Genomic DNA, 25,393 nt, shown 5'->3' on the forward strand with positions numbered 1-25,393 from the left:
CTTTTATTAAGAGTAGTATCTCTAATTGAGATATAACTATGTTTGATTGCAAAGTAAAATATAAATTTTTAGATTTACATCATTTACAAGTAATAGAAAGTAAAGCATTCGAATTTTTAAAAGTAGTAAAAAAAATTACTTCAAAAACGTCACCCATATACTACACACGTGTTGTAATCAAATTGCAGGTAAAAAGTAGCCTAAGTTACTGTAACATACCAACTTTATAAGGACTGAATAATACGACTTTGTTATTATTTTTATTATTTGTATATAACCAGGTGCTGCCACTATGTAGTCCAATCAGTCTACAGTCGCTCTCAGCGTTATGCTCTGACCTATATATAAATTCAAATTTTGCAAGGTACCCACTCTGTGAGGCCGCAATGATGCGAAAATCGTATTATTAATAGAATGATTTCCGTATAACCAGGCGCTGCAGGAGTCGTCGGTGTTCGCGGAGCGGCTGGAGGGCATGGTGCGCGCGCTGGCGGGCGCCGCCGACCAGCTGCAGCGCGCCGAGCCCGTCTCCGCGCACCCGCACAAGATACAGTACGCACTTCATACCTTGCGTCCTACCCTCATTGAAGACCGGCGTGAAACAGTAGCATGCTACTGTGTTTCGTTCCATAATTCATGCTGGTGCTGGTGGTAGCTGGTAGCACTTGCTAGGCGACCCACTAGCTCCATTATCGATGATGACAAATAAGAGCCTGTGGGAAGTTATAATAGGTGCGGCTGCAGGCTCGCACACACATACGACAAGAAATGTCTTTAAAATTAATCCGGCTCGAAGGACCAAATTATTACTTTCCTGGTTCTGAATGTTATTGTTACAACAACAATTTAGCAATTATAAGTACACTATATTCTCTATAAAAATGTTAGCGATTAACATGTGTTGACTGACGCTCCAATATAAAAAGTGGGTTCTTAAACTGTACTGTTTTTCTTTCCACAACTCCACATATTATAACATGTCGTTCTCGAGCCATCCGGCCATAAAAATACTGCATTATTTATCGTGTACGCACCAATAACACGTGACGCGTCGCGCAGGGACCAGATAGAGGAGAACAACGCGCTGATAGAGGACCTGGAGAAGCGCGAGGAGGCGTACCGCGCCGTGCAGCGCGCCGCCGCCGACGTCATGGGCAAGGCGCGCCCCGCCGACCCCGCCGTCCGGGACATACGCGCCAAGCTGGACAAGCTCAATAAGTATGTAATGCATCATCATCATCATCACCAGCCCATAAATGTTCCCACAATTTGGGTTGTCCTAGGTCCCTCCCTGAGGTTTTCAGCAGCCCACACAAGCTGCTTAGCTTCATGGAGGAGCTGGGATGGTTCCAGCTTTGACTGGCTACCCCCCTCCTTTTCTTTCACGCAAAATAGGCGCTTGAACTTGAAAACGAGCCCGTATTATTATTAAAAGTTCCCACTGCTGGGACACAGGCCTCTTATGAGGGTGAAGTGTGTAATGCATGGTTTTTTTTTTTCAAAACTAGCAGTCCGCCCCGGCCTCGCCCGTGGTGCATATGTAGCCTATAGCTTTCGTCGATAAATGGTCTATCTAACACTGAGAGAATTCTTCAAATCGGACCAGTAGTTCCTGAGATTAGTGCGTTCAAACAAACAAACTCTTCAGGTTTATAATAATAGTATAGATAGGCCAGCGCTTGACCAAGATCTCGCCGGATGGTGAGCTGAGGCGTGGGCTCACACTTCTCTTGAAGACCTCCAGATTGTATACGACGGGACTCCCCGTCGTTTTCCTGTCTGTCCTTATATACGTTTAAATCTTTAGAATGATTCATTAGGAAGGAGTATGATGAGGCAAGGCAAAGCCAAGGGTAAAAGCTAGTCATTGATATAAATAAAAAAATATGTTTATAAAATATAGTATAAATTTATAAAATTTGTATTAAATTTTTTGACGAATTGTGTACACTGTATTATTGGTAAGCAATATGAATTCTGCATCACCATAATCAAATCAAAAATAAAATATTATTTTAAAACTTGACCAATGAACGTATTGAAATTCTTAAGGCTATGGGACGAAGTGCAACGGTCGAGCACGAACCGCGGGCAGTCGCTGGACAGCGCGCTGGAGCTGGCCAAGCGCTTCTGGGAGCAGCTGGAGGCCGTGATGACGCAGCTGGGCGAGCTGGAGGACACGCTGGCCGCCGTGCCGCCGCCCGCCGCGCAGCCGCACCGCATCCAGCACCAGCAGCTGCAGCTGCAGGAGATCCGCCACGAGATCGACCACACCAAGCCGGAGGTGAGCCAACACCACCGGGATAGACCCTACATCTCAATATTAAATGAGAAATAGAAATCTAAAAGAATTCTACTTCTACTCCTAAAACTAGAGTTCTGGACATATATCAATAATTCTAGTTAAATCACGAGGCGTAAATTAAAAAAAAATCTTCCTCAAGTATAATGTCCCAAGTTATTTCTCTAGTCAGAAATAGTGCAAATGTACATTTACATTTGCTCCCAAGTCGAATAAAATGTATGTCGCCTTCCGCTTCCCACGATAACGCCGGTAATATAATCCAGGTGGAGAAAGTGCGCAAAACTGGGTCCACGCTGATGTCTATCTGCGGCGAGCCAGACAAGCCGGAGGTCAAGAAGCACATCGAGGACCTGGACACGGCGTGGGACAACATCACGGCGCTGTACGCGAGGCGGGAGGAGAACCTCATCGACGCCATGGAGAAGGCCATGGAGTTCCATGATACCTTGCAGGTGAGTTTCGGCTGGTTATAAGAAGTTTGCTGTAGGGTAATGAATTTGGGAAGTTTTGGGTAAAATTTTGGAAAAGTGTTTAGGGCCAAATTAGTAATTAGAACGGTAGTGGTATAACTTAAAAATTCAGATATTTTTTTTTAATGCTAATAAATTGCTTTAATTAAACCGAAGTGAACGTTCTAATAATTGTTCTAAAAAATAAATGATTCTATAACAATTGTTATAAAGAAGCCAATTGCGCTATAATCTCATAATATCATAGATCCTTTTTATAAGTTTGGTAATTATACCACCATCGTTTATGACAAACTAACTTGTAACATTCAAGTTTGAAACTTTTTATTATACATTAATGAGTTACAAGAAGCAATATAAATAAGGCATGGCATTGACTGAAATAAAACTCAAACATTTATTTATTCAATTAGATTTCTTACAGAAGCACTTATGAATGATCTGGTTTACTAAAAGAAAACTACCAATGCCCATTATAACTATCAATACACATTAAAATCTATAAGAATCCCAATACTAAAAACAAGTCTAGATATAAACTTTATATGGAAGAAGCATCATCGAATATTAAAATAACAGTCCCACGATACATTTTCCATAGAATCTCCAAGAATTCCTCGACACGGCTGAAGAGAAGTTCGCCAAAATGGGACCCCTGGGCTCCGACATCGACGCCGTGAAGCGACAAATCGCGCAACTTGCAGCCTTCAAGACCGAAGTCGACCCGCACATGGTGAAGGTTGAAGCTTTAAATAGGTAAGACGCTTTAAAATATTACGGTATAGAGTGATAGAGGTCTGAATAGTTTTTGAAAAGAATTCACGTATATTATATTAATTTAGTATATAAAGCAATTCAATAAAATACAGCTGAAACTTGTCACCTGATAGACTGATATATAAAATTCAACGGTTGCAATTTCAAGTACTGGCAGCTAATAACTTTAACTTTTCATACCCCGTTTGAGCAGTTCTTTACAGGACCACTTTAAGAGTATATTGTGCTATTTTTATATAATAGCATATTTTAGGTAACAGTTCGGTCCAAATGCAGAAATGTCTGTTTAAGATAATAAGTAAAGTGAACACTGCATTGTCTTCGAGTTAACATAACGGGTTTAAAACACGATTTATGTCAATTAGCAATATCAAAATAATCAATTCTATCACAATGAAGAAAATCGTGTTTTAAATCCGTTGTTTTATGATCCTCCGTTGTATATCCTCTAAGGTTATGGGTTAACCCATACTAATCGCACCGACCAATCCCAAAACAGAATAGATTATCCAGCGTATGTTTTAATAAGCCACTAATATAAAGTTTCTTTTCCCGTTCCACGAATCTGGCAATCACCAACAGGAGTCTGATGAGGCAAGGATGAATATCAGAATTATATCAAAAAAATGTTTGTGTGTCGCTTGTGTATTGTATTGTATGAGCCACTTTGTAGTTTGTTCCCGCGCGTATACGTTTGTATGTCCCCTGTTTTATTAAAGTTGTGATTCTGAGTCAACGAACACTATTTTATTATTATTTATTGTTTTCCACTGACATTCATTTGGGTCTTTTTCATCTGAAACTGTATAATATAACTTCTTGCTACTATTCTTGGGATAATTTGTTAAAAAAATCAACATTGCTTCATTTTTTTTTTATTGTATATAAGTAAAAATAAGTCATTGATAAATCAGAATCACAGCTGCTACCTACGTGCATGTAACTAACTAAACTTATTTATGTTTGCGTTATTGTATTTTCGTAGTTTTCAAAGCTACAGTAAAAGAAAGTAAAATAACATTTGAGTGGACGTCTATTTTAATTCTGCTTCGAAAAGTGTGGAACTGTAAACGTATGTCCAGCTCTTAATGTAATAAACCAGCTTATGTCTTGAGTAGTGTCCTTATTGTTTAGTTTTTAAGTTTTAACAACATAGAACATTATATCATATTTAAAAAAAAACGAAAAAGGAACGCTCTTAGAACACTGCATCAAAATAGAATTAAATAGTACCTTTAAAACAACTTATTATATTAACATATTCCATAAGTTAACACAACTTAATTAAAATTCCAATCTTTCTGAGGTTCTATATTCAAAACTGAAATCAAACATCGCATCCAACCAACAGACAAGCGGCGGAACTCACGGAGAGAACGTCATCAGAACAAGCGACTGCCATCAAGCAGCCGCTAACGGAAGTGAACGCGAGGTGGTCGGCGCTGCTCCGCGGGATGGTGGAGCGGCAGCAGCAGCTGGAGCGGGCTCTGCTGCGGCTGGGCCAGTTGCAGCACGCGCTGCGGGACACGCTGGCCTGGATCCAGCACACCAGCGACACGCTTGACACTTTGACACCGGTGAGCATCTTATCCTTCCTACTTATCATATAGATATACTCGATATCACACAAAATTTCATGACAATTGATCCAGCCATTTCGGAGGAGGAGTTAGTTATCACTAACATTGTGACGAGAATTTTGTAGGTATGTAGAGATTACGCGTCACATTGTTTGTCCGCGATGGACACAGATTTTAATCAAATCTTAAAAGTCTTAAGAGTCGTTCCAGGAAATTTTCTGTATTTGTACATGCGGCGGCTCGAAGGACTATTTGAAAGTATTCTAAAACTTAAAGCGTTCTATATAATTTGTCTAATGCTTTGTATCGTCAGGTTGCTGGAGACCCTCAAATACTGGAGGTGGAACTGGCCAAGTTGAAGGTAGTCGTGAACGACATCGCGGCGCACCAGGCCAGCGTGGACACTCTCAACGAAGCTGGTGCACACATAGTGCATCACGGTAAGTTCACAAATTTGTTTATAAGATAGATATAATAAAATATATTATTATTATCATATTAGATTTGCTCTATTTTAAAAATAAAAAATCAGTGTGTCAAAATTATCCTTTGTCATCCTATCAAGAAAATCAATAAATTGTTTTATTATTTTTTTAAATAATTCAGTTAAGAATAATATATTAATATTGATTTTTTTTACACAGGCACAGATGAAGCCGGTGAAACTGCAGAGAAACTCGCAACACTGAACAGGAAATGGCGCGAATTGCAGCAGAAGGCAAGAGACCGACAATCGGAACTCGAGGACGCTCTTAGAGAAGCACAGAGGTAAGTAAAAGGAGCTTTTCTTTTTATATTCATTCTCAAAGTATTTAAAAAGTTACATTTAATGCTGTAAAAATTAGATTTTTTATTTAGTTTTGACACACTAATAATAGACATTCTATTTACAAAACAAGTTTTCAACAAGTTAGTAGAAAATTAGTGCTAAAAAGCAGTAACACAAATAAAATCTGAGCTTTGTTTGTAATTTATTTATTCCTTTTTGCAAACAGCTTCAACGCAGAAATTGGCGATCTCCTCTCATGGCTGTCGGAAGTGGACAGCGTGGTGGTGGCATCCAAGCCGGTCGGCGGTCTGCCGGAGACTGCCACTGAACAACTTGAACGGTTTATGGTACGTTTTTGGAGGGTAGATGAAAAAAAAAATGGACGGCTTATTTATCTGTAATGGCGTGTCGTAATCGCTTGGTTTACTTCGTGAGAGTGGTATTAAGCGACTGTGATCTTTTAGGCATTCTACTCCTATCTTAAGATTAAAAAATTAGAAAATTATTACAAAATATAGTTTTTTGCTATTCGGTAATATACTTATGATGCCACAGTTTCTGGGATATTCTGTTTTTTTTTATTATTCCTTTATCATCTTATTCTATCATCGAATAAAACTAAACTTATTGATATTTTGTAGAAATTGTTATTCAACATTATTTATGCTTTTTAATAGGAGGTATACAACGAGATAGAGGCGAACCGGCCGAAGGTGGAGGCTGTGCTGCAGCAGGGCCAGGAGTACATCAAGAGGCAGGAGAAGCCGAACCCCACGTCGCAATTGCACCTCAATCTTAAGAACTTGAAATCGAGATGGGATAACGTCACGTCTAGGTACTTTATTGTCGAGTTAAATGTTAACAGAGTCTATTTAAATAATATAAAAAGTTTATTTCAAAAAGTTGATTGAACAATGTTTTCTGAAACTAGTTATTATAAGAAATTCTAGATCATAATATTAGTAGTTATTTCTTCGAACTAATAATAAGATCAGGTCGAGAAAAACTTATTATTTACTTTACCCCATATAATATTTTGTTTTATTAATAAACAGAGCATCAGACAAGAAGATAAAGCTGGAGATAGCGCTGAAGGAAGCGACGGAGTTCCACGATGCGCTGCAATCGTTTGTCGACTGGCTCACTTCCGCCGAGAAGACGCTGACTTCCGCCAAACCCGTGTCCAGGGTTATGGAGACTTTGTTGTGTAAGTTATTATTTTATTGCCGTAAGATTAATTTTCCTTAGCTGGCAAATAAAGAGACAATTAGTTGATTTGTCGATTGGTTGTGTCCATTTTGGGTCTTTGAGTCCATTGTGTTAGTTTTAAGACATTTAGAATTGGTTATTCTATTTTAATTAAATAATTAATTAAGCAAGCAAAATATTTGTAAAAAAATACAACAAACAATTTGTTTATTCACAAAAAACGGAATTTGATTAATACATTGCAAAATTTCAGGTAATAGTAAGATGAGCACTTGATTTTATTTTTAGCTTTTTTTGTCCAAAATAATATTCTAACTTGACAATACTCTTCCAGCCCAAGTGGAAGAGCACAAAGCCTTCCAAAAGGAAGTGTCCACACACCGCGAGACCATGCTGCAGTTGGACAAGAAGGGCACCCACCTGAAGTACTTCAGCCAGAAGCAGGACGTGATACTGATCAAGAACCTGCTGGTGTCTGTGCAGCACCGCTGGGAGAGGGTGGTAGCGAGGGCCGCAGAGAGGACCCGGGCCCTCGACCATGGGCTGAAGGAGGCGAAGGAGTTCGCGGATATGTGGTGAGTTTGATAGGATATATAGTATGGATGTCCCTAAAAATATATAAAATATAGTCTACTAGCATTTCGCCCGCGTAGTCAAATAAAAAAATTAAAGTTGGTCCAGTTCTTACAATTAAATTTATAGTTGAAAATAAAAAAAAAAGTTATTATATATGCATTTCTTCCAGGAACAACTTAATGAACTGGTTGAACGACACCGAACAACAGCTCGACCAATTGAACTCTGAAGCGAACGTTAACGACCCAGAGAAGATCAAACAGAGGTGTGTATATATTGTATATTGCATATATAAATTGTGTGTGAAAAATGTGTCATTGTGGGCATTGATGAGAAAAGTTATTAATTTGAAGTAAATATTAATAATAAAAGAGATAGAGAGACACTGTGAAAAATTCTTGTGTGACCGAAATATATTAAAAAAAAAAGTGTATTTTAAACAATAATAATTAGGCAATATGCACATATTCACGTTTAATAATATCACTGTTTACAACAAGAAGGTCTATTGTGTAATTGTGTCGATATTAGCAATAAATTAGAGTAGAAATCCTTATTTCTACTCTAATTCTCTCTAATCTCACTACACCTTTATCTTAAAAGTAGTAAAAGACAACTGCATTATCTTACAGTGAAATCATGTCCAATTCATATTTAAGTTTAATTGCAATTCCTGCTTCTGCCAACATTGAAAAATGATGACAAACGGAACATAAATAAATTTGCCAACAGACTGACGAAACACCGCGAGTTCCAAAAGTCGCTGGCGTCCAAGCAGCCCGCGTACGACCAGACCAGCAAGGCCGGCAAGGCGCTGAAGGACCGCGCGCCCAAGGGCGACGAGCCGGCGCTGCGCGACATGCTCGCCGACCTCAAGGCCAAGTGGACCAGCGTTTGCTCCAAGGCCGTTGACAGGTGGGTTGGACTGGCCATATGGTAGCGCGGTTTTACGTGCTGTTTTTAAATATGAAAAGTCGTATGATAATAATAGTATGCAGAGATAATCTAAAATCTATGCTAATTTTAAAAAGTGAAGAATTTGTTTGAATGCTCTAATCTCAGGAACTACTGGTCCGATTTGAAAGATGCTCTCAGTATTAGATAGACCATTTATTGAGGAAGGTAGGAAGACCAATAATTGATGCTCCACTCATCAATGTTTTAAAATCGAGGGATTTTTCTTCATTTGAAAGCTTCCCCTGCGTGCGCTGCGAGTTAGCGTTATTCCAAAGCAACTATTCCACACGGAAGAAGACGCAGGTGGAAGCTAGTGTACATGTAAACCTTTATTTTGAATCACTCTATCTTAAAAAAAACCCGCCATCAAAATCGGTTGCATAATTTTAAAGACCTAAGCATACAGACATTTCGACGGCGAAAAACGACTTTGTTTTATACTATACAGTGATCTTCATAGTTTCTTGCCGACTCTTCTCTTTAGAAACTGCTTTCCGAACCGGTGGTAAATGTTTAAACTTGTTTTATGTCAAAAGTGCTTCTTCAATATGGCTAATTAATAAACAAATGTTCGACAATGATTTGCTACTAACCGGTGCTACAGACAACGGCGGCTGGAGGAAGCGCTGCTGTACTCCGGGCAGTTCAAGGACGCGATGTCGGCGCTGCTGGAGTGGCTCGGGCGGCAGCGCGCGCGCCTCGCCGCCGACGCGCCGCTGCACGGCGACCTCGACACCGTCATGGCGCTCATCGAGCAGCACAAGGTGTGCGAGGGGGGCGGGCGCGGGGGCGGGGGCGGGGGCGCGAGCGGGGGCGGGGGCGGGTCCGCGAGGACTTGGGGTAGGGCGGAGGGTGCAGGGACTTGAGGAGGGGGGATTGGTGTATATTGCCATTTTCAGGAGTATAGCCGTTTTTAGTGTATTAGGCTTGGATACTATGATGGCACAGATCGAGCGTAAGGTGTAGGCACTGGGTTATGGGACATTTCTAGTCCTTGTATCGTAATTAACATTTATTGACACACACTTCTGACGAATAAATATTCCTTTCAGTTTATTGAGGTGAAAAACTAAAATATATAGATATATGTTTTGGTTTATGCAAATATAAGTAATGATAACAGAATTGTCTCCACATCAGCATAAATTTCAGAAAAATGTTAGTATGTTCTGACCGTTACCTTATGAAATACAAGAAAAATACTAAAAGTTCTAAACCCACTACAAGAACAGTTTTAAATGTCTAAATTATTTGCAGCAATTCGAGGAAGACCTCCACTCGCGCGAACAACAAATGCAGTCCGTTATGAAGACTGGAAAAGATCTAGAAGCGACGGTGAGTTCATCAAATCCAACATCAATTTAAACATTCAATTTATGCAACTACCCTTCAGAAACGTTTTTGAATCTATAGAGAGGACCCAGCAAGAAACTCTTGCTTGCCCTTTTCATGTTAATTTGACATTTTTCGTTTATATAGTCACTAATATTACATACATCGATTTTATTTATAAAATCCAAAATGTTTTTCAGAAAACTAACCTTTCAGTAAGAAGTTATCGTTATAAATAAACAAACTGCAAAAATACCTTTTTCAATAGGTTCAAAACTGTAAGTCATTTTGACGCTGGTTTGATGCCTCATGCGAGACTTATATTCCTGTAGTGTGAACAAATGTTGACTAACGATGATGATGATGATGATGATGATGATGGTGATGATTGTCCGATTGAATTGTTCATTTAGTTATTAAAGCATCATACAAGCAAGGCGTATTTATCTTTATAAAAATAAGTGAACCTTAGTGATGATGATTGATGATGATGATGATGATGATTATGATGATGATTATGATGATGATGATCTATATTTAATTCGTATACAGGTACCAGCCGAAGACGCTTTAAGCATCAAACAACAGTGCAGCGAACTGAAGCAAGCGTGGGACAATGTGCTCACGCTCAGCGAGAGGAAAGCGCAGAAGTTGGAAACTGCTCTTAAAGAGGTAACACTCTTACCGACTCTTATCATCTCTTCTTAATGTTTTTTGAGAGAAGTTTCCTTTGAACGAACCATAATTTATTTTTTTTTACATTAGACACAAACTGTTTTAAACGATGACGATAGATTTTTATTTAATGTTTCCATTGAGGGCGGATAAATCTTTTTATTAAAAATTAGTCAAATCACTACATATATGAAAATACCTCTCAATAAAACAATGCAATAATCAGTGTATTAGCTATAATAAAATCTGTTCACACTATAATCTCAATATCGACTTATGTACTAAATGAATAATCAAATATCAATCGACACCTGTTCTAAAAAAAGTATCCTCTTCCAGGCGGAGCGGCTCCACAAATCGGTGAATATGCTGCTGGAGTGGCTCTCGGACGCTGAGACCAAGCTTCGATTCTCGGGCCAGCTGCCCGAAGGGGAACAGGAGACGCAGCAGCAGATGAGGGAGCACGAGAAGTTCGTGAAGGAGCTGGACGAGAAGAAGAGGGACAAGGACGACACGATATCGCTCGCCCACTCTATACTGGGGAAGGCGCACCCGGACGCCGTGACGGTCATCAAACACTGGATCACGATCATACAGAGCAGATGGGATGAGGTTTGTCGTCGTTTATTTCTTTTTAACTTAATTTAATACTTGTTATATAATTAAGATTCATCAAAATCGGTTCACCCAGTCGTATGTTCTGAGGTGACAAACGCGAAAATAACTAGTCTAGCTCCATTACTTTCCCACACTGGAATTAGTACTGCTATAACACGTCATAGCACGATTTCTAAATATTTATCTGTTAATTAAAATAAAATTTTAATTAACAGATAAATATTTATTAAATTTGTAGTGTCTACATTTAAATTCATTTTGTGAATGTTTTTTAATTTATTATTATCATCGATGTAAATGCAAACGAGAAGATATCATTGCCATAATATAATGTAACCTTGGGCAGATAGAGCTTACAGGAAGATTAAATGATTTGCAATCGATTTTACAGATTATATTTATCAAAACGTATCTTATCCGTTGTAATTTCCTTGCCCTATTACGAAATTTAGTTGATACGCGACAGTGGCATAAATGCCACAGTATTTATTTGTTTTTTTGTTTGATAATATAATAAAAAATGGATGGGAATAAACCGCGAACACTCATGGTGTCAGTGTTGCCAGTGATAAGGATTTTTAGTAAAGTTACGGCCGGTCAGGTCTGTTGTTTTTGAATATAAATGTTACTTTTACTTCTAGTATTGTTTTTTTTTTGTTATTATAAAAATGGGGTTTACAATACTTACAAATTACTGAAATAGTTAAGCTATTTTTCTTGCTTTTTATAAGAAATGTGACAAAAACGTCTAAGGCGGTAATCCGCCTTAGACATTTTAGGCTTAGGCTATTAAGCCTACAGTAAAAAAGGCAGATGTCAAGCCCACCTCACGCTTTTTTTGTAACCTTTTAAATTTTCAAACACTACTCTGTTCATTGTAATAAAGAATTGTATTCAAATAGTAATTCCAATTGTATTTCGAAATTTGAATCTGAATTTAAATTATATTTTTAAATTTGTATCTACATTCGAAATTTGAATTGACCATTCGCGTGCAGGTTTGGCAATGGGCCATGCAACGCGGCGGCAAGCTGGAGACGCACATGCAGAGTCTGAAGGACCTCGACCTGGTGCTCGAGGAGCTGCTGCAGTGGCTCAGCGGCTTGGAGACTACGCTCATAAGTATGTGGAAAGACAAAATTCTTTTTTTTTGTTTCTTTTTTTACTATGTTAGGTTGGATTTGGTAATTATGATATGAATATGAAGATATGACCAAAAAAAGACGTGGAATGTTCTTACTTTAACGATTGTAATTTCAGTTACTTTTTTCTTATTTACAAATTAAATGAAGAAGTATGATGATTGTCGCTTTTATGAATATTTCGTTGTTTCACTTCAGAAATGTAGTCTAATTTCCACAAAATCGAAGCTAGCCAGCCTAGCGTGCAACCAAGCTTTTTAATTCTATAGTTTTTTTAATATACCCATCGTTTTTCGTTCAGCCCTCGAAGCGGAACCCCTGCCGGAATCCATAGAAGTGCTCGAGGGACTGATAGAAGACCACAAGGATCTGATGGAGCACACGCAGAAGAGACAGAACGAGGTGGACCGGGTGTGCAAGGCGTACCAGGTGAGGGGGCTAGATTAGGTTAAGGACCAAGTTGGGAGTTTAAAGACTATGGAGTTAGTCAAATAATATGAATGACTCATTTATAATTGTTTCTGTTGCAAGTTATATGGTTAAAAGCTGTTAATTCGAATACTTTGGACGATCTATGTATGTATGTTTGTAACTCTCACGCGAAAACCTCGCTGAGCTATATAAACAGTCGCTTTTGTCCGTGGGTGAATAAATAGATGTAAGCCAAACTGTTTTCACGAACTGCTCGATTTTTTTACAGATAAGAGCAAATTTTAAATGAAACATTAAGTTCAAATAAATACAAAATAGCTGTGTCAGTAAAAATAAAAATAAAAAATTATGACATTTTATGCTTTTTTATTTCATCAGGTCAAGAGTCAAAGCGTAGGCCGTGAGTCGACCCCGCGCAAGGTGTCCGCGAAGAGCGCGACAAAGGCAACGCCGGGGTATGTGACTAGTGTTTCGCGTGATTGGCTTCTTATGTCGTATTGTTATTGCTCAGATCGTTTGTATGGGGGAAATATATATATTTTTTTACTATTGAGGACCAGTGGGGTTTCAAGGTCCTGAAGAGAATATAATTAATTGACGGTAGAACAATTTTTCGCCTTAATTGTGAAGGTTGATATCGCCTTAATTATGAATTTATTCAAATTAAAGTCTATTATTGTGTGAAGTGCATTATGAAATTTTAGTGTGGAATCAAGCATTCTTAGACACGAATTGGGCCTGCTCGAATGCTCATGGTCGGTGATTGCTTACCATCAGGCGAACCACCAGATCTGTTGCCCGCTTATGGCATAAAAAAGACGTATAAAGGTTTCACATTAAAGAAAATCTATATATTATGTATGTATGTTATTACAATAGTATATTTCCTTAATACAATGATCTTGAAGCAATGTTCACATTTCACATTAAACAGTTATGTGTTTATCTTATAATTTCTTAATTTATTTTGTCTGTGTGTGTGTCTCACATTTTGCTTTCGTACAATATCACTTCATACCATCTGTCACGTGTTCTCACATCGTTTTGTCTCTTTCACTCGCTCGCCGCCATCTTGTGACGTCATTGCATGGTGACCAATAGGCGTGGATCGCAGCACGACTTGAATAGAGATAGGTCAATGTCACCCGACTATTATGGCAGTAGGCGTTATAGGTGTGTATTTTTTTTTTTTGGTTTATTTTTAGTATATTTTTTCATTTATTTCATGTTTTTCTTTTCATTAATTTCTCGTCAACTAATTAAATTGTTTAATATTTCGGTCTGTTTAAAAAAATACTCTTTTTTGTTGTGATTTTTGTCTTATTAGATTTTGTTTTGAAATGGTCCGAAGTATATAATTTATTTTTAATTTGAATTTTAAATGTTTAACCCTTTACTATTAATAATATTAATAAAGGAGCTTATAAAAATCTATGTAAAAAAAATACTTGGGTAGAGAATGCTTGGGAAATTACAACAACAAGTATTATCGTTTATTTTATATATACATTTTTTTAATATTACAAATAAGAATATAATTTACGAATTGACCAATGGCAATCTTTCTCTACCCACCGTACAATCACTGAACTAGCTTCATCTCGCTCTAACATATTGTAAATGTGGCTTTCTGTCTCATCTATGTCACGCTTGGCCGGCGCAGGTCCAGGATTCACATACGAAATAGGAGAGGAAGGTTTGACGTGGTTTTATTTTAGGATTGATTTTAGATTTGAGTTTTGCCCGCGGGAATTACTTCAAAGCATTATTTTAATGTGTCATTGATTTAAGAAAAAAAACTCCTATTCTTTATATAGACGAATTGTTCACAAACAGGTGTTAATTTAAAGGATTTAAGTAGAATATTTGCATTGCAATTTTGATGATAACACTTAAATTGGATAAATTATCAATTTAATCTACAACATTATCTTTGAATGGTCATTATTTTAGATTAATAATGAATTTGGAACTCAATTTTCAATGTTTTTTTTTTTTTTTTGCAAAATGCATTTGAAGTGATTTCCTAGCTAGATATTTTTGTGTGTCGCAGCTTAATTAGACAATAGAGGAATTTTTATGCTTTTAATATGGTAGTTAAAGTAGCTAGATTAGTAGTCGTGGATATATAAAAAGTGTGCCCGGTTTTTTTTTTTTAAGTATATATCAAATTGTTCCTCTTTGATCGTTTTAATCATATCATAGCATGGGATGGTTGGAAGGGTATTTGAAATAAATAAAGTGGTATGGTTTTATTGCTTGCATGATGTAGCATCGTTAATATATATAGTAAAAGTATTTGGACGACTTCATTTAAAAATTATAATCCAAAAAATTATACAGTAAAAAGTTATCTTGCATGATGTGAAAAAAAAAACAATTTTTTAATATTCATAAAAATTTTCTGAACTTACAACACCGCTTAAGGATAACTCTGTAGCAGCTGTCGACTAACAAATAATGGGTTTGTACTTATTTAATTACACTCTGCAAAGTGCACCGGAAGTTGGCTTAACGTTATCGGTATTACCAGATAGTGTATTTCCGGTATCGCAGGTTCATTGTACCTTTTTAAACCTTATTGCTATATAGGGTCTTAAAGCTTATTAGATTGAATAATGTATATACTTTTGTTATAACTGTTTTTTTTTTGTTTTGAGCGATTACAAGACTAAGGCGACTTTATTGTGTATATTAAAATATTTCCAATTTGGAGTAGGTGCATCCCATTTTTTTTTTAATAAGTAAGAATTGAAACATTCCGTTATGATTGAAGAACTAAATATAATACAATCGAATATAGTACAGCGCATTTGCAAAAAAAATCCCGAAAATTAATCTTAAGCCAACTCCCAACTAACCACATAACTCCAACGAGCTAAGCACAACACTAACTGCGAGATTGGCTATGGGTTTGTATTATCTGTGCGTTTTTTTGATAAACTGTGTTGCTTTAGTCGCGTGAGCCCCGGCAGAGATTCGCCGGATCGCATCCTGCCGCACTACGGGCCGCGGTTCCCGCCGAAGGGAAGGTAAGGAACAACCATAGATAGGTAGAGTTGGGTGTCAAAAAAAAATCAGACGAAAATCTAGACGACGCAAGTATTGCCAATGACTATAATCGAATAGGTCCTTTTTACGTTCTAAATGACTGGTACTTAAAACATGTTTTTACTTGCATAGATTAAAAATGATCTACAAAGAAAATGAATTCAAAAATAAGCTGGGCATTATCCATCCACATTGTGTGTTTACATACGTTCATTTTATTCAATCTGTGGGTACATACATTCTTTCATTATAATACTCGACGACATCCATTGACATTCCGAGAGGGGTGAAGTGACTCATAGAAATGAAGGGTGCTTTATTTTAATGCTATCTTGTGGGAGGCTTTGAAAGTAGCGTAGAGTTAATTTAAATAAATGTCTCTGCTTCCATGATGAGTTTTTGAATGGGACGTATGCATGTTTTTGTTTGCTTATGATGTTTTGTGTATTGTTTTAATGCGAAATAGTTTTTAGTATAACAAGAGTGAATTTAGCTTTCACCCATAACTGTTTCTTCTTTATGTGGTTTTATGTACAACTTTACCGTCTTTGTAAGTTATTTAATTTATTTATTTTTTTGTTATTATTAAGTATATTACAAATTGAAATTAATACTATTCGATACGTTACAAAACTACAGTTATTTATTTAAGGAAAAAATACTTTTTATTTGGATTTTTTTTTTATTTTCGCAAAGTTCCATTTACTCGTGGATAGTTTTCACGATCCATCCCAGAAAAATGATCGTATCACATCATACTTAAAGTAGCTAGCTAATTATAATGAAAAATTCGAGTCCTTTTTTTAAACCCCCCTGTCTTTGAAAATTAAATTGTACCCTCGAAGTGCAATAAGAAAATCAACTATTTTATTACCGAATGAATTATATGGATATTATCGTATCCTCAGAAGTTCAAAAGAAAATCAACGGTCTTAATATCAATAAATATATGCGGCTATTTTTACAAGCTAATCGTAAAATCCGGTACTTAGCGCTGGCGCCGAGCCGGAGTTCAGGTCGACGCGCGTGAAGCAGCTGTGGGACCGCTGGCGGCACGTGTGGTTGCTCGCGTGGGAGCGCCAGCGCCGCCTGCACGAGCGGCTGGCGCACCTGCGCGAGCTGCGCCGCGTCTCCAACTTCAGCTGGGACGACTGGCGGAAGCGGGTGAGTGGGGATGGAAAGAAATTAATTCAGTTGTCCAATAAGTTGTTATATATTAATTTCTTAGTTCATAAAAACAGTGCTTACGCTACAGAGGTTGTGTGTTTTTTTATGGATTGCTATTGAAATTACTTAAAAGAAAATAATTAATAATTCAAGTGTAAATATTCCCTCGATTCCGTCACTGAAAGCGTCTCGATATAATGTCCATGTAAAGAAAGTATTCATTAAAATCAGCACCTTAATTCGTGACGGTAGTGTTCAGAGTCTATTGTATAGAGAAGAAGTGAGAAGGAGTTAGGGTAGGAAGGTTTATGGAGTAAAAGACAAGCGAATATTCATTGATTTCTATGTGGCACATTTTTTTTTTATTTTTTTATTGTGGGATAGGGAAGCGCTTGACTACCATCTCGCCTGCTGGTAAGCGTAGATGTAGTCTAAGATGGAGCGCGCTTCCCTAGGAGGTACCTGTTCACTCTACTTTTGAAGATCCTCAGATTATACTAACACAGATTACTATTTATTATATTAGATAACATTACTCAACTTTGCCATATTTATCGCCATACAGTTCCTCAAGTTCATGAACCACAAGAAGTCCCGTCTCACGGACCTGTTCCGCAAGATGGACAAGGACAACAATGGCTTTATACCAAGGAACGAGTTCATCGACGGCATCATCAACACCAGTGAGTATTTCGCTTTACATTACCTGTTATGTGTGGATGTACGCTCGGTTTCAAGCGAGTGTAGTGGTTTGGAAGAGAAATGTATGTGGTATTTAGTGTAAATTGTGGGCAATTTGGGTGTTATTTTAGGGAATCACCTAATTTCTTTTATGTTGTATTTTTTATTTGAACTAACACGAGAACATATGAGATAGGAAAATGTTTATTCTTGTTCCACTCATAGAATTCAATGAAATTATAATATTGAGAATGAATCTTTTAAAATTTTTACAAATTTTAATAGATAGCAGCAAATTTCCAGTTTCAATGTGTGTTTGTTTCTTTAAATTCCCATTGAAAACTGAACGTGGACTAAAAATATTATTTTGTTGCAGAATTCGACACGTCGCGTCTAGAAATGGGCGCGGTGGCGGACCTGTTCGACAGAAACGGCTCTGGGCTGATCGACTGGGAGGAATTCATCGCCGCGCTAAGACCTGATTGGGTGAGGATATGGATATCTTATCAAAAGACTACTTGTTTAAACAAAAAAGCTTTAAATTCAACTAAAGCAAATTAACCTGAGTCCCCTCTTGAGACACCAGCTATCAAATAAAAAAGGACCATTACAATCAGTTGAGCCTAAAACAAACAAAACCAAGTGCAATGGGTTGAAAAGACGATATAATTGTTTTCCAAACTATAAGAGTATGAAAAAGAAACTGGTACAATAAAAATGTACCGTCTAATAGGTTTATAGCCTTCACCAATTAAATAGCTAAAGACTTAATTGACTAAATTATTCAATTTAAAGGTATTTCTATTCCAATTTATGGTTTAGATATAAAAAAAAAATCAATAATAATCATTTGAACAAGAGGAAATATAATGGAAACAACTTTTTGAATTGCATATCAGTTGATAATGAAGAACAAAATTATGTATACAAATAATTTTGTGATTAATAAATGAAAAAAGGTTTAGTGAATTAAAAGTATTGTTTTGATTTTTTTTCGGGTCTTTATATATATATTTTTTTTTCCATAGGTGGAACGTCGCGGCCCACCGACGGACGCTGACAAGATCCACGACGAGGTGAAGCGGCTGGTGATGCTGTGCACCTGTCGGCAGAAGTTCAGGGTCTTCCAGGTTGGGGAAGGGAAGTATAGGGTGAGTGGATGATGTGGAAATACATTGTATTAAATGTATATTGTAGAGTTAATGTGTATATACTGAAGCAAACGTAACAGTTTGCTGTTCAAATTGGTTAATTGCACAGTTTTATCAATCTTATGTTGATTTATTATCAAGATATTCTAAAACTGAATTACCTATTATGTCATTATTTCATCAATCATCATACACCTATATCCGGTCGTTCAACATTAACTGTTTCTTGTGTACACTCATATTAAAAGTAAACCAAAAAAACCCGCCAACAGTTCGGCGACTCGCAAAAGCTGCGGCTCGTGCGCATCCTGCGCTCCACGGTGATGGTGCGCGTGGGCGGCGGCTGGGTCGCGCTCGACGAGTTCCTCGTCAAGAACGACCCGTGCAGAGGTACGTGGCGGCGTGTGCGCGCTCTGTGCGCTGTGTGCTCTGTGGCGAACCTGTGCCTGTATGTCAGAGTAAATAAAATAAAAAATGACAATTGCCCTGTCAAATTGGAAATGTCAAATTTGAATTTGGAATGTCAACGTTCGAATGTGGTTTTATTGCTTTTATATACGCATTTGAGTTTGATTCTTTGAAACATAAATTATTCAAATTAATTGTTTTATAAGTACACAAAAAAGACAGTTATAATTGAGCCACTTGATACTATTTCATTGCAAAGTGAATAAATTGTTTGGCAAAAAATATTCCAACAAAATTTCACAGTAAACTTAATTCGAAATTTACTCAGACATTATGGCACAGCCTCGGACATTATAAAATCAATATTTGCTTACTATTACTAATAGTAAATACCCCAAAATTGTTCTTAAACATATAATATTATTTACAGTGTAAAATATTTTGATTCTATACTGACTTTACTGTAAGGTTAATTAAAAAAAAACACAACGTTATAAACATTAATAAAATTAAAGTAAGCAAATATTATCCACCTGTATATTAAAGTGTCCGTTGGATTCAGACTAAGTTACTTTCCGAAATAACAAATATAAATTATAGAAATACATAAAAGAACAATTTCTGAATCCAACCATATATAATTTACTTGCGTTCACAAAAGGAATATGTTATATATACTATAACTAAGTTCACATTTACGGTGTGTTTGTTTTGTCGAGTTAGGTAGTGTAGGTGGACTGGATATTCTAGTGAACGCAGGTAATGACGTAATCTTGGATAATTCGAGATGGTTCTTGCATTCTCTAGAACAGAAATAGCTTACCAGTTCCCTTACAAATATAAAGCAAAAGTTTATTTCTTGCAAGAAATCCTGTATTGATATATAAATTTATTATAATTTTAATTATGTATATTTAGCCAATGGATATCGAATGCAAGATCATAAAGTCATGTTTTTGAACGAATCTTTTAATCGTGAATTATATATTTTTACTAATATTCATCTGGATTTAACACTTAAACGGGATTTAATGATATTTTTAATAAAGATAATATTCCTATTAAAAACATGGCTTGGGTTTTATCCTATTATAAAGTTAGCGTAAGAATTTTTGAAAACAATTTGAGTTTATTATTTACCTATTGAATGATGACGAAATTAAAAAAAAAAAATCTAGATAGATATTTTTGGTAGCCTTTAAAATTTAAATTCTAATTGTTTTCTGAATATAATCTTAAAAATGTTATATTGTTGACTTTCTAATGTATGCATAATTTAGTTAATAGCAGCATTGAAAGTCAATTGGTGAGTTAAGTATGGTATAAGAATTCAAAGTGTCAATCCTAAAGCGAAAATGTGTGTTGTGTTAACCCTTTAACAATAGTCAAACGTCCATTAACAGGTTTGACGGGCAATTAGGCTCTCTTAGGTAAAATTAATCGATTAAAAATACTATTGAAAACTAACCTACGCTAATTATTAAATAAAGCAACATAACAAAAATTAAAAGTCCAAAATAAAAAGTCTCGATAAACTTTCGAAATATTTATTCGCTAATCACATACAAAAAAATACACTACAGTTAAATATCGTTATGATACTGGCAACACGAATTAAATACATAATGTAAATGCGTTATAAAAAATTCATGGAAAATATCACAGAAAAATTAATGGCAAACAAATTTAGGAATTCATACAAGCTTGAAAAAGATCAAGGTCCTATACCTGATTTAAGAATGTCGAGTGACTCAGATTTACCTGAGCGAATTTTTATGACGTTTTAAATAAAATAAAGCTTACATCTAAATCTATATCCAACAAGGTTATGTTTACTTAGTACTCCTATACATGGAGTTGTAAAGTTATTTATTTGAGTTGATTGCGTAATACTGATTTTGAACTACAAAGCTAAAGAATGAGATTCTTAAGTACGAGTTTAGTCTACAGTAGGCTTAGCGATAAACGAAGTTAGGGAGGATATCTCACTGCGCTCGCTCGGAATAGGGTTAAATTCGATTTCCTCGCTCAAGTTCTGAGTGTCTGATGTGGTATCGCTCTCAGGCCAACGTTTGTGGCTTGGCGCGTACAGTACCAACAGTGCGAATATATAAATGTTCCACATTCCATACACTCCGGTGAAAAATGCAGATGTATACTCCAATTCAATGTTCTCATCCCACTTCCATTGTCCCTCCGCAACTTGTCCAAGAATAAAGCCAATCACAGTCATAGCGGCGCATATCATGGTCGCCAACATTAAGAATTTGAAACGATATATTATCCCTTCATAGTGTAAGCGACGTACTGAACTCATGGCCAGCAGGGACTCGCGCTTGTGACATATATTTACAAACACTTGCCATATCATAAAGCTTAAGAACATGAAATATATCCCGGTCGAAATGCCCGCTAGAATTATAAATGAAAGGGCAAGATTTGTTCCCAGATCTGTGACCCAGATGGAGTAAAACGGGTTTCGCAGTTGTATACCTCTCTCGCACATATCAAATACAAATAGCGATACACATCCCAAGAGAACAGCGCTTAGATGTCGCCAATATTTCCTTAAAGTGTTCTTAGTTTTCGCCTCTTGAATCAACATGTGCTCCCCGGCAAACACGAGCCAGAAGGAAAATAAACTAGCGTAGAAGAAACCCTGTCTGACATCACTCAGTAACAACATAAACGGTAGATCGAAATGAAGTGTTAAATACTCAATTGGCATGTCTAATATACACATAGCTATTCCCAGAGCGAATAACATTTCTTCTAATAGCACAGGCTTCCGTTGCAGCATATGAATCCTCCTCCAGAACCAAACCAATATACCAATGATACATGGAAAGAATACTGTTTTCAAAGACAACCAAACTTTTGTGAATCCTCCATTTTGATTGATCACCGTGACCCACATGTCTTGTATATGTCCAATGTGCGCATTCATGTCCTTTGTATCAACTGGAAGTCTAATATTTAATAAATAATAGTCGTGATACAGTGAACCGAGTTCAAACAAAGGCATAGCTGTGCAATTGTACAAATATTCCTCGCTTTTTATTTCAATATCGCAGTCTAGATTTCTTTTTTCAACAGAGAGCGTATATAATTTCCATGCATCGTCGGGATCGCCTTTGTTTCTATACGCGAGCCGTGCATCGATCGTCACAGTACTATGCGGTTTAATTTCCATCTGTGAATGATATTTAATGTCCATTTGAAGCACTCCAATCAAGTTTTGCTGCCACCTAGAGTAGTCAAAAGTCTTCCCTTCACGGGGAATCGGCATTTGGAAAGCGAAAACAATGTCCGATTCTGACAGGTCGTGGTGTAAATCGGCAAGGTTAACGGTCTCGCATTGACCCTTGCCGCGGTTGTAAAACCACTTTGTCGTGTCATTTTTCTCTTTTGTCGTGTCTCTACAAACAGTTCCTAAGATAGTTTGCGCGTTTGCCGGCATGGGTGCGACCAAACCACCTATCAAAAAACATACCACTTGACAAAGCAATAAAAACGATATAAGGACTGCCAATTTGCGACCGCTTAGATTTTCAAGCACTGTTCCTGTCATTTTTGCTTTCACATTTATAAAATTGCAAGCAGGTCTTATTAACTTTGAGACATTAAAATGTTTTTTATAAAATATTGTCGAGACCGACGCGTACAGAACAACGCGACCGTCGAAGCGATGCTTTACTGAAGTGACATGCGCAATTGCGTTGTTGCCAGTATCAAACCGAACCAAAAAAGTTAGTAACGATACCGATAACGATATGGTCGAATATCGTTATCATAAACTTATGTTATGAAATTTTATCACACTCCCGTACACTATTAATCATTTTTATTTGCAAACACTGCATTACTCACACAAAACATTCCCAAAACCAAGCTAGAATTAGAAAATTTTCGGCTAAGTTATCGTAATTTTTTCGTATTTGATGTTGCTACTAATTTACTAATTTGTATTTGCTTTGCCCATTCCACTCCCAAAATTCCTATTTTTTATATTATTTTATTGCGTTATTCCTTCTTTAAACCAAAACGTGAATAGTATCATTAGTGCTACCGCTGCCTGATCCGAGTAAACCGGAACAGCATGAAGCTTGCTGCCCGCTCGGTAAGAAGTGAGGCTTGCTTCGAGAACCTTGTTGTAATACATTATGTTTTGATTTTAATCTTATATTTAAGAATTATTTTTATATGAAACAAGGTCCTACGAGGCGAGTCGTATGCGTTGGTGTCGCTTTATATATTATGTTTGCAATGGACGTGTATTATATTTTGCTATTAAATATTTTTCATTATTTAAATTTTACTGGTACTGCTAGAATTCAATTTATTATAATTAGAGTGATTCTTATTATGTATAAATACAGATGGTATTTCATTTGGAATGTAAAATCAAACGATCATTTAAAAGTTTTGCTTCGTATATTCTGTAATTATGCATGTTTTGAATTTAATTTGCCATTAAAATATATCACTTGGTAGATACTAATATAATAAAATGGAAATCAACTGCAAGATTATGTACATATTACAATATTACATGGAAAAACTGATAAGTAGATATTTTTTTGTGCTTATGATAACAATGAAATGTAATGACATTTTTCAATCAAGTTTTTATTTTATTGATCAGGGTTATATTATATTATTATGTTTAAAGTTTCAATCGATTATAACTTGCTGTTGGTTTACAATGAATGGATATGATTTGGTGTGAGAATACTAATTGTATTTTACTGTTCCTATTCCTAATTGCACTTTTTTTACAAACGTGATTATGATTTGATTTTATTTCATTTTTTTTTATTGCGTTTGTCTTTGTTTGACATGTTCTGATTTTGTTTGTTGTTTTTCCCCCCCTCACTTCCAATGCACGTCTCCCGTTTTTTGACACATTTTGGTGTTTTTTTGTTTAACCTACCCTTTTACCGAACGGTTTTATTTTCACCCTTCCCACTCCTTGCCTTTTAACCTCCTGCACTGGACGCCGCCCGCATGCAGCCAAGGGACGCACAAACATCGAACTACGGGAGCAATTCATTCTGGCTGACGGAGTGTCTCAGAGCATGGCTGCGTTCAGACCGCGTACGCCTCGCTCAAACACAAATACGCCCCCGTCCACCGGACCAATAACGAAGGTAAGTAATTTAGCGTTCAATAAATTTTTATTTTAATCATAATACTATAAATATGATTTATTCCTACAGGTTATGTTTAGTTATAGTTTCGCACTTGTACTACATATTACGCACAGTAGCTATAGAGGGAGCAATCGGTTTGGGGTTTTCTTTTTATTTTGCTTTTTCGTTGAATCTTGTACATGGATCGTGGTATCCATTTGCAAGAGCCAATTGCGTCGTGAGAACAGCATGTGATGAGCTCGTAGCGTTGTCGTATGCATTAGTGTGCTCTGCTAAGCATTGAATCACCAGCTCGTGTAGTTTTTGGTGTTGTTAGTTTCTTTCATTGAAACCACTTGGATTGGAGAGGTGGCACGTGAACGCATTTGGATGTTATGGTAATGTATTCTGTTTGTCCTTCCCTCTAGATCCTTTTACACCCGTATTACACAAATAAACGCGTGTCCGTCGACTAGTGTGTGGACTAATCGTAACTCCGTCTGTACATTCGCGTTTCGGCAAAAGATTGGCACTATGAAAGAATGTATTTGTTCTCAAATGTTTTCGTTCATCTTAATGAAAGTCTTCCGATTTCCAATTGATGCGTTTAGCCGAAGAGTTTATGGAGCAGTTGAGGCCAATATTTGAGGCTTTAAGACAGAGGGAAGAGCTCCCATGTTCGTATCCGCTGCATGTGGGCTCTACGCACGGCACTAAGCAAGCTTTCATTTACGGCCACTCAAGATCTCAAGGTTCGACGACACCGGGAGCCCACCATTATACCCACCACCATGGATACCAACCATCTCCAGGATATCACTGGGTAATCAATAGGCTGTGTGATAGTTTGGCGGTTTTTGCACTTATCAACCTTAACTTAACTGCAGCTGTGATTTGTTTGTATTTATTAGTTACTTGTAAATTTCTGTGTATTAGCCACCGGAGACTTAATTGTACTCGA

The 25,393-nt window shown here is 36.9% G+C and overlaps 2 protein-coding genes across 2 annotated transcripts in view; one reads left to right on the plus strand and one right to left on the minus strand.

Annotated features, from left to right (window-relative positions):
• LOC119836902 overlaps nt 1-25,393 on the plus strand; it is a 130,517-nt gene that overhangs the window by 100,399 nt on the left and 4,725 nt on the right. Inside the window, 31 exon segments of the mRNA XM_038362354.1 lie at nt 381-552; nt 1,060-1,218; nt 2,053-2,284; nt 2,569-2,757; nt 3,377-3,531; nt 4,135-4,146; nt 4,904-5,129; nt 5,446-5,572; nt 5,777-5,900; nt 6,128-6,248; nt 6,579-6,736; nt 6,957-7,108; nt 7,445-7,685; nt 7,856-7,951; nt 8,419-8,601; nt 9,248-9,407; nt 9,901-9,978; nt 10,528-10,647; nt 10,990-11,262; nt 12,267-12,390; nt 12,712-12,839; nt 13,221-13,297; nt 13,944-14,015; nt 14,506-14,538; nt 15,800-15,874; nt 16,886-17,057; nt 17,626-17,743; nt 18,118-18,227; nt 18,770-18,892; nt 19,165-19,282; nt 25,044-25,255. Coding sequence (XP_038218282.1) covers nt 381-552; nt 1,060-1,218; nt 2,053-2,284; nt 2,569-2,757; nt 3,377-3,531; nt 4,135-4,146; nt 4,904-5,129; nt 5,446-5,572; nt 5,777-5,900; nt 6,128-6,248; nt 6,579-6,736; nt 6,957-7,108; nt 7,445-7,685; nt 7,856-7,951; nt 8,419-8,601; nt 9,248-9,407; nt 9,901-9,978; nt 10,528-10,647; nt 10,990-11,262; nt 12,267-12,390; nt 12,712-12,839; nt 13,221-13,297; nt 13,944-14,015; nt 14,506-14,538; nt 15,800-15,874; nt 16,886-17,057; nt 17,626-17,743; nt 18,118-18,227; nt 18,770-18,892; nt 19,165-19,282; nt 25,044-25,255 — 4,340 coding nt within the window.
• LOC119836901 (protein wntless) lies at nt 20,832-24,278 on the minus strand. The gene has a single exon (XM_038362353.1). It carries the CDS (start codon nt 22,869-22,871, stop codon nt 21,240-21,242), a length of 1,632 nt encoding a protein of 543 aa, XP_038218281.1. The 5' UTR covers nt 22,872-24,278; the 3' UTR covers nt 20,832-21,239.

This window comes from Zerene cesonia, chromosome 26 (assembly GCF_012273895.1).
Source record: "Zerene cesonia ecotype Mississippi chromosome 26, Zerene_cesonia_1.1, whole genome shotgun sequence".
NCBI lineage: Eukaryota > Metazoa > Arthropoda > Insecta > Lepidoptera > Pieridae > Zerene > Zerene cesonia.

Coding starts and splice junctions, on each gene's coding strand:
- LOC119836901 (XM_038362353.1), bottom strand. CDS start 22,871: ATGACAGGAACAGTGCTTGAAAATCTAAGCGGTCGCAAATTGGCAGTC.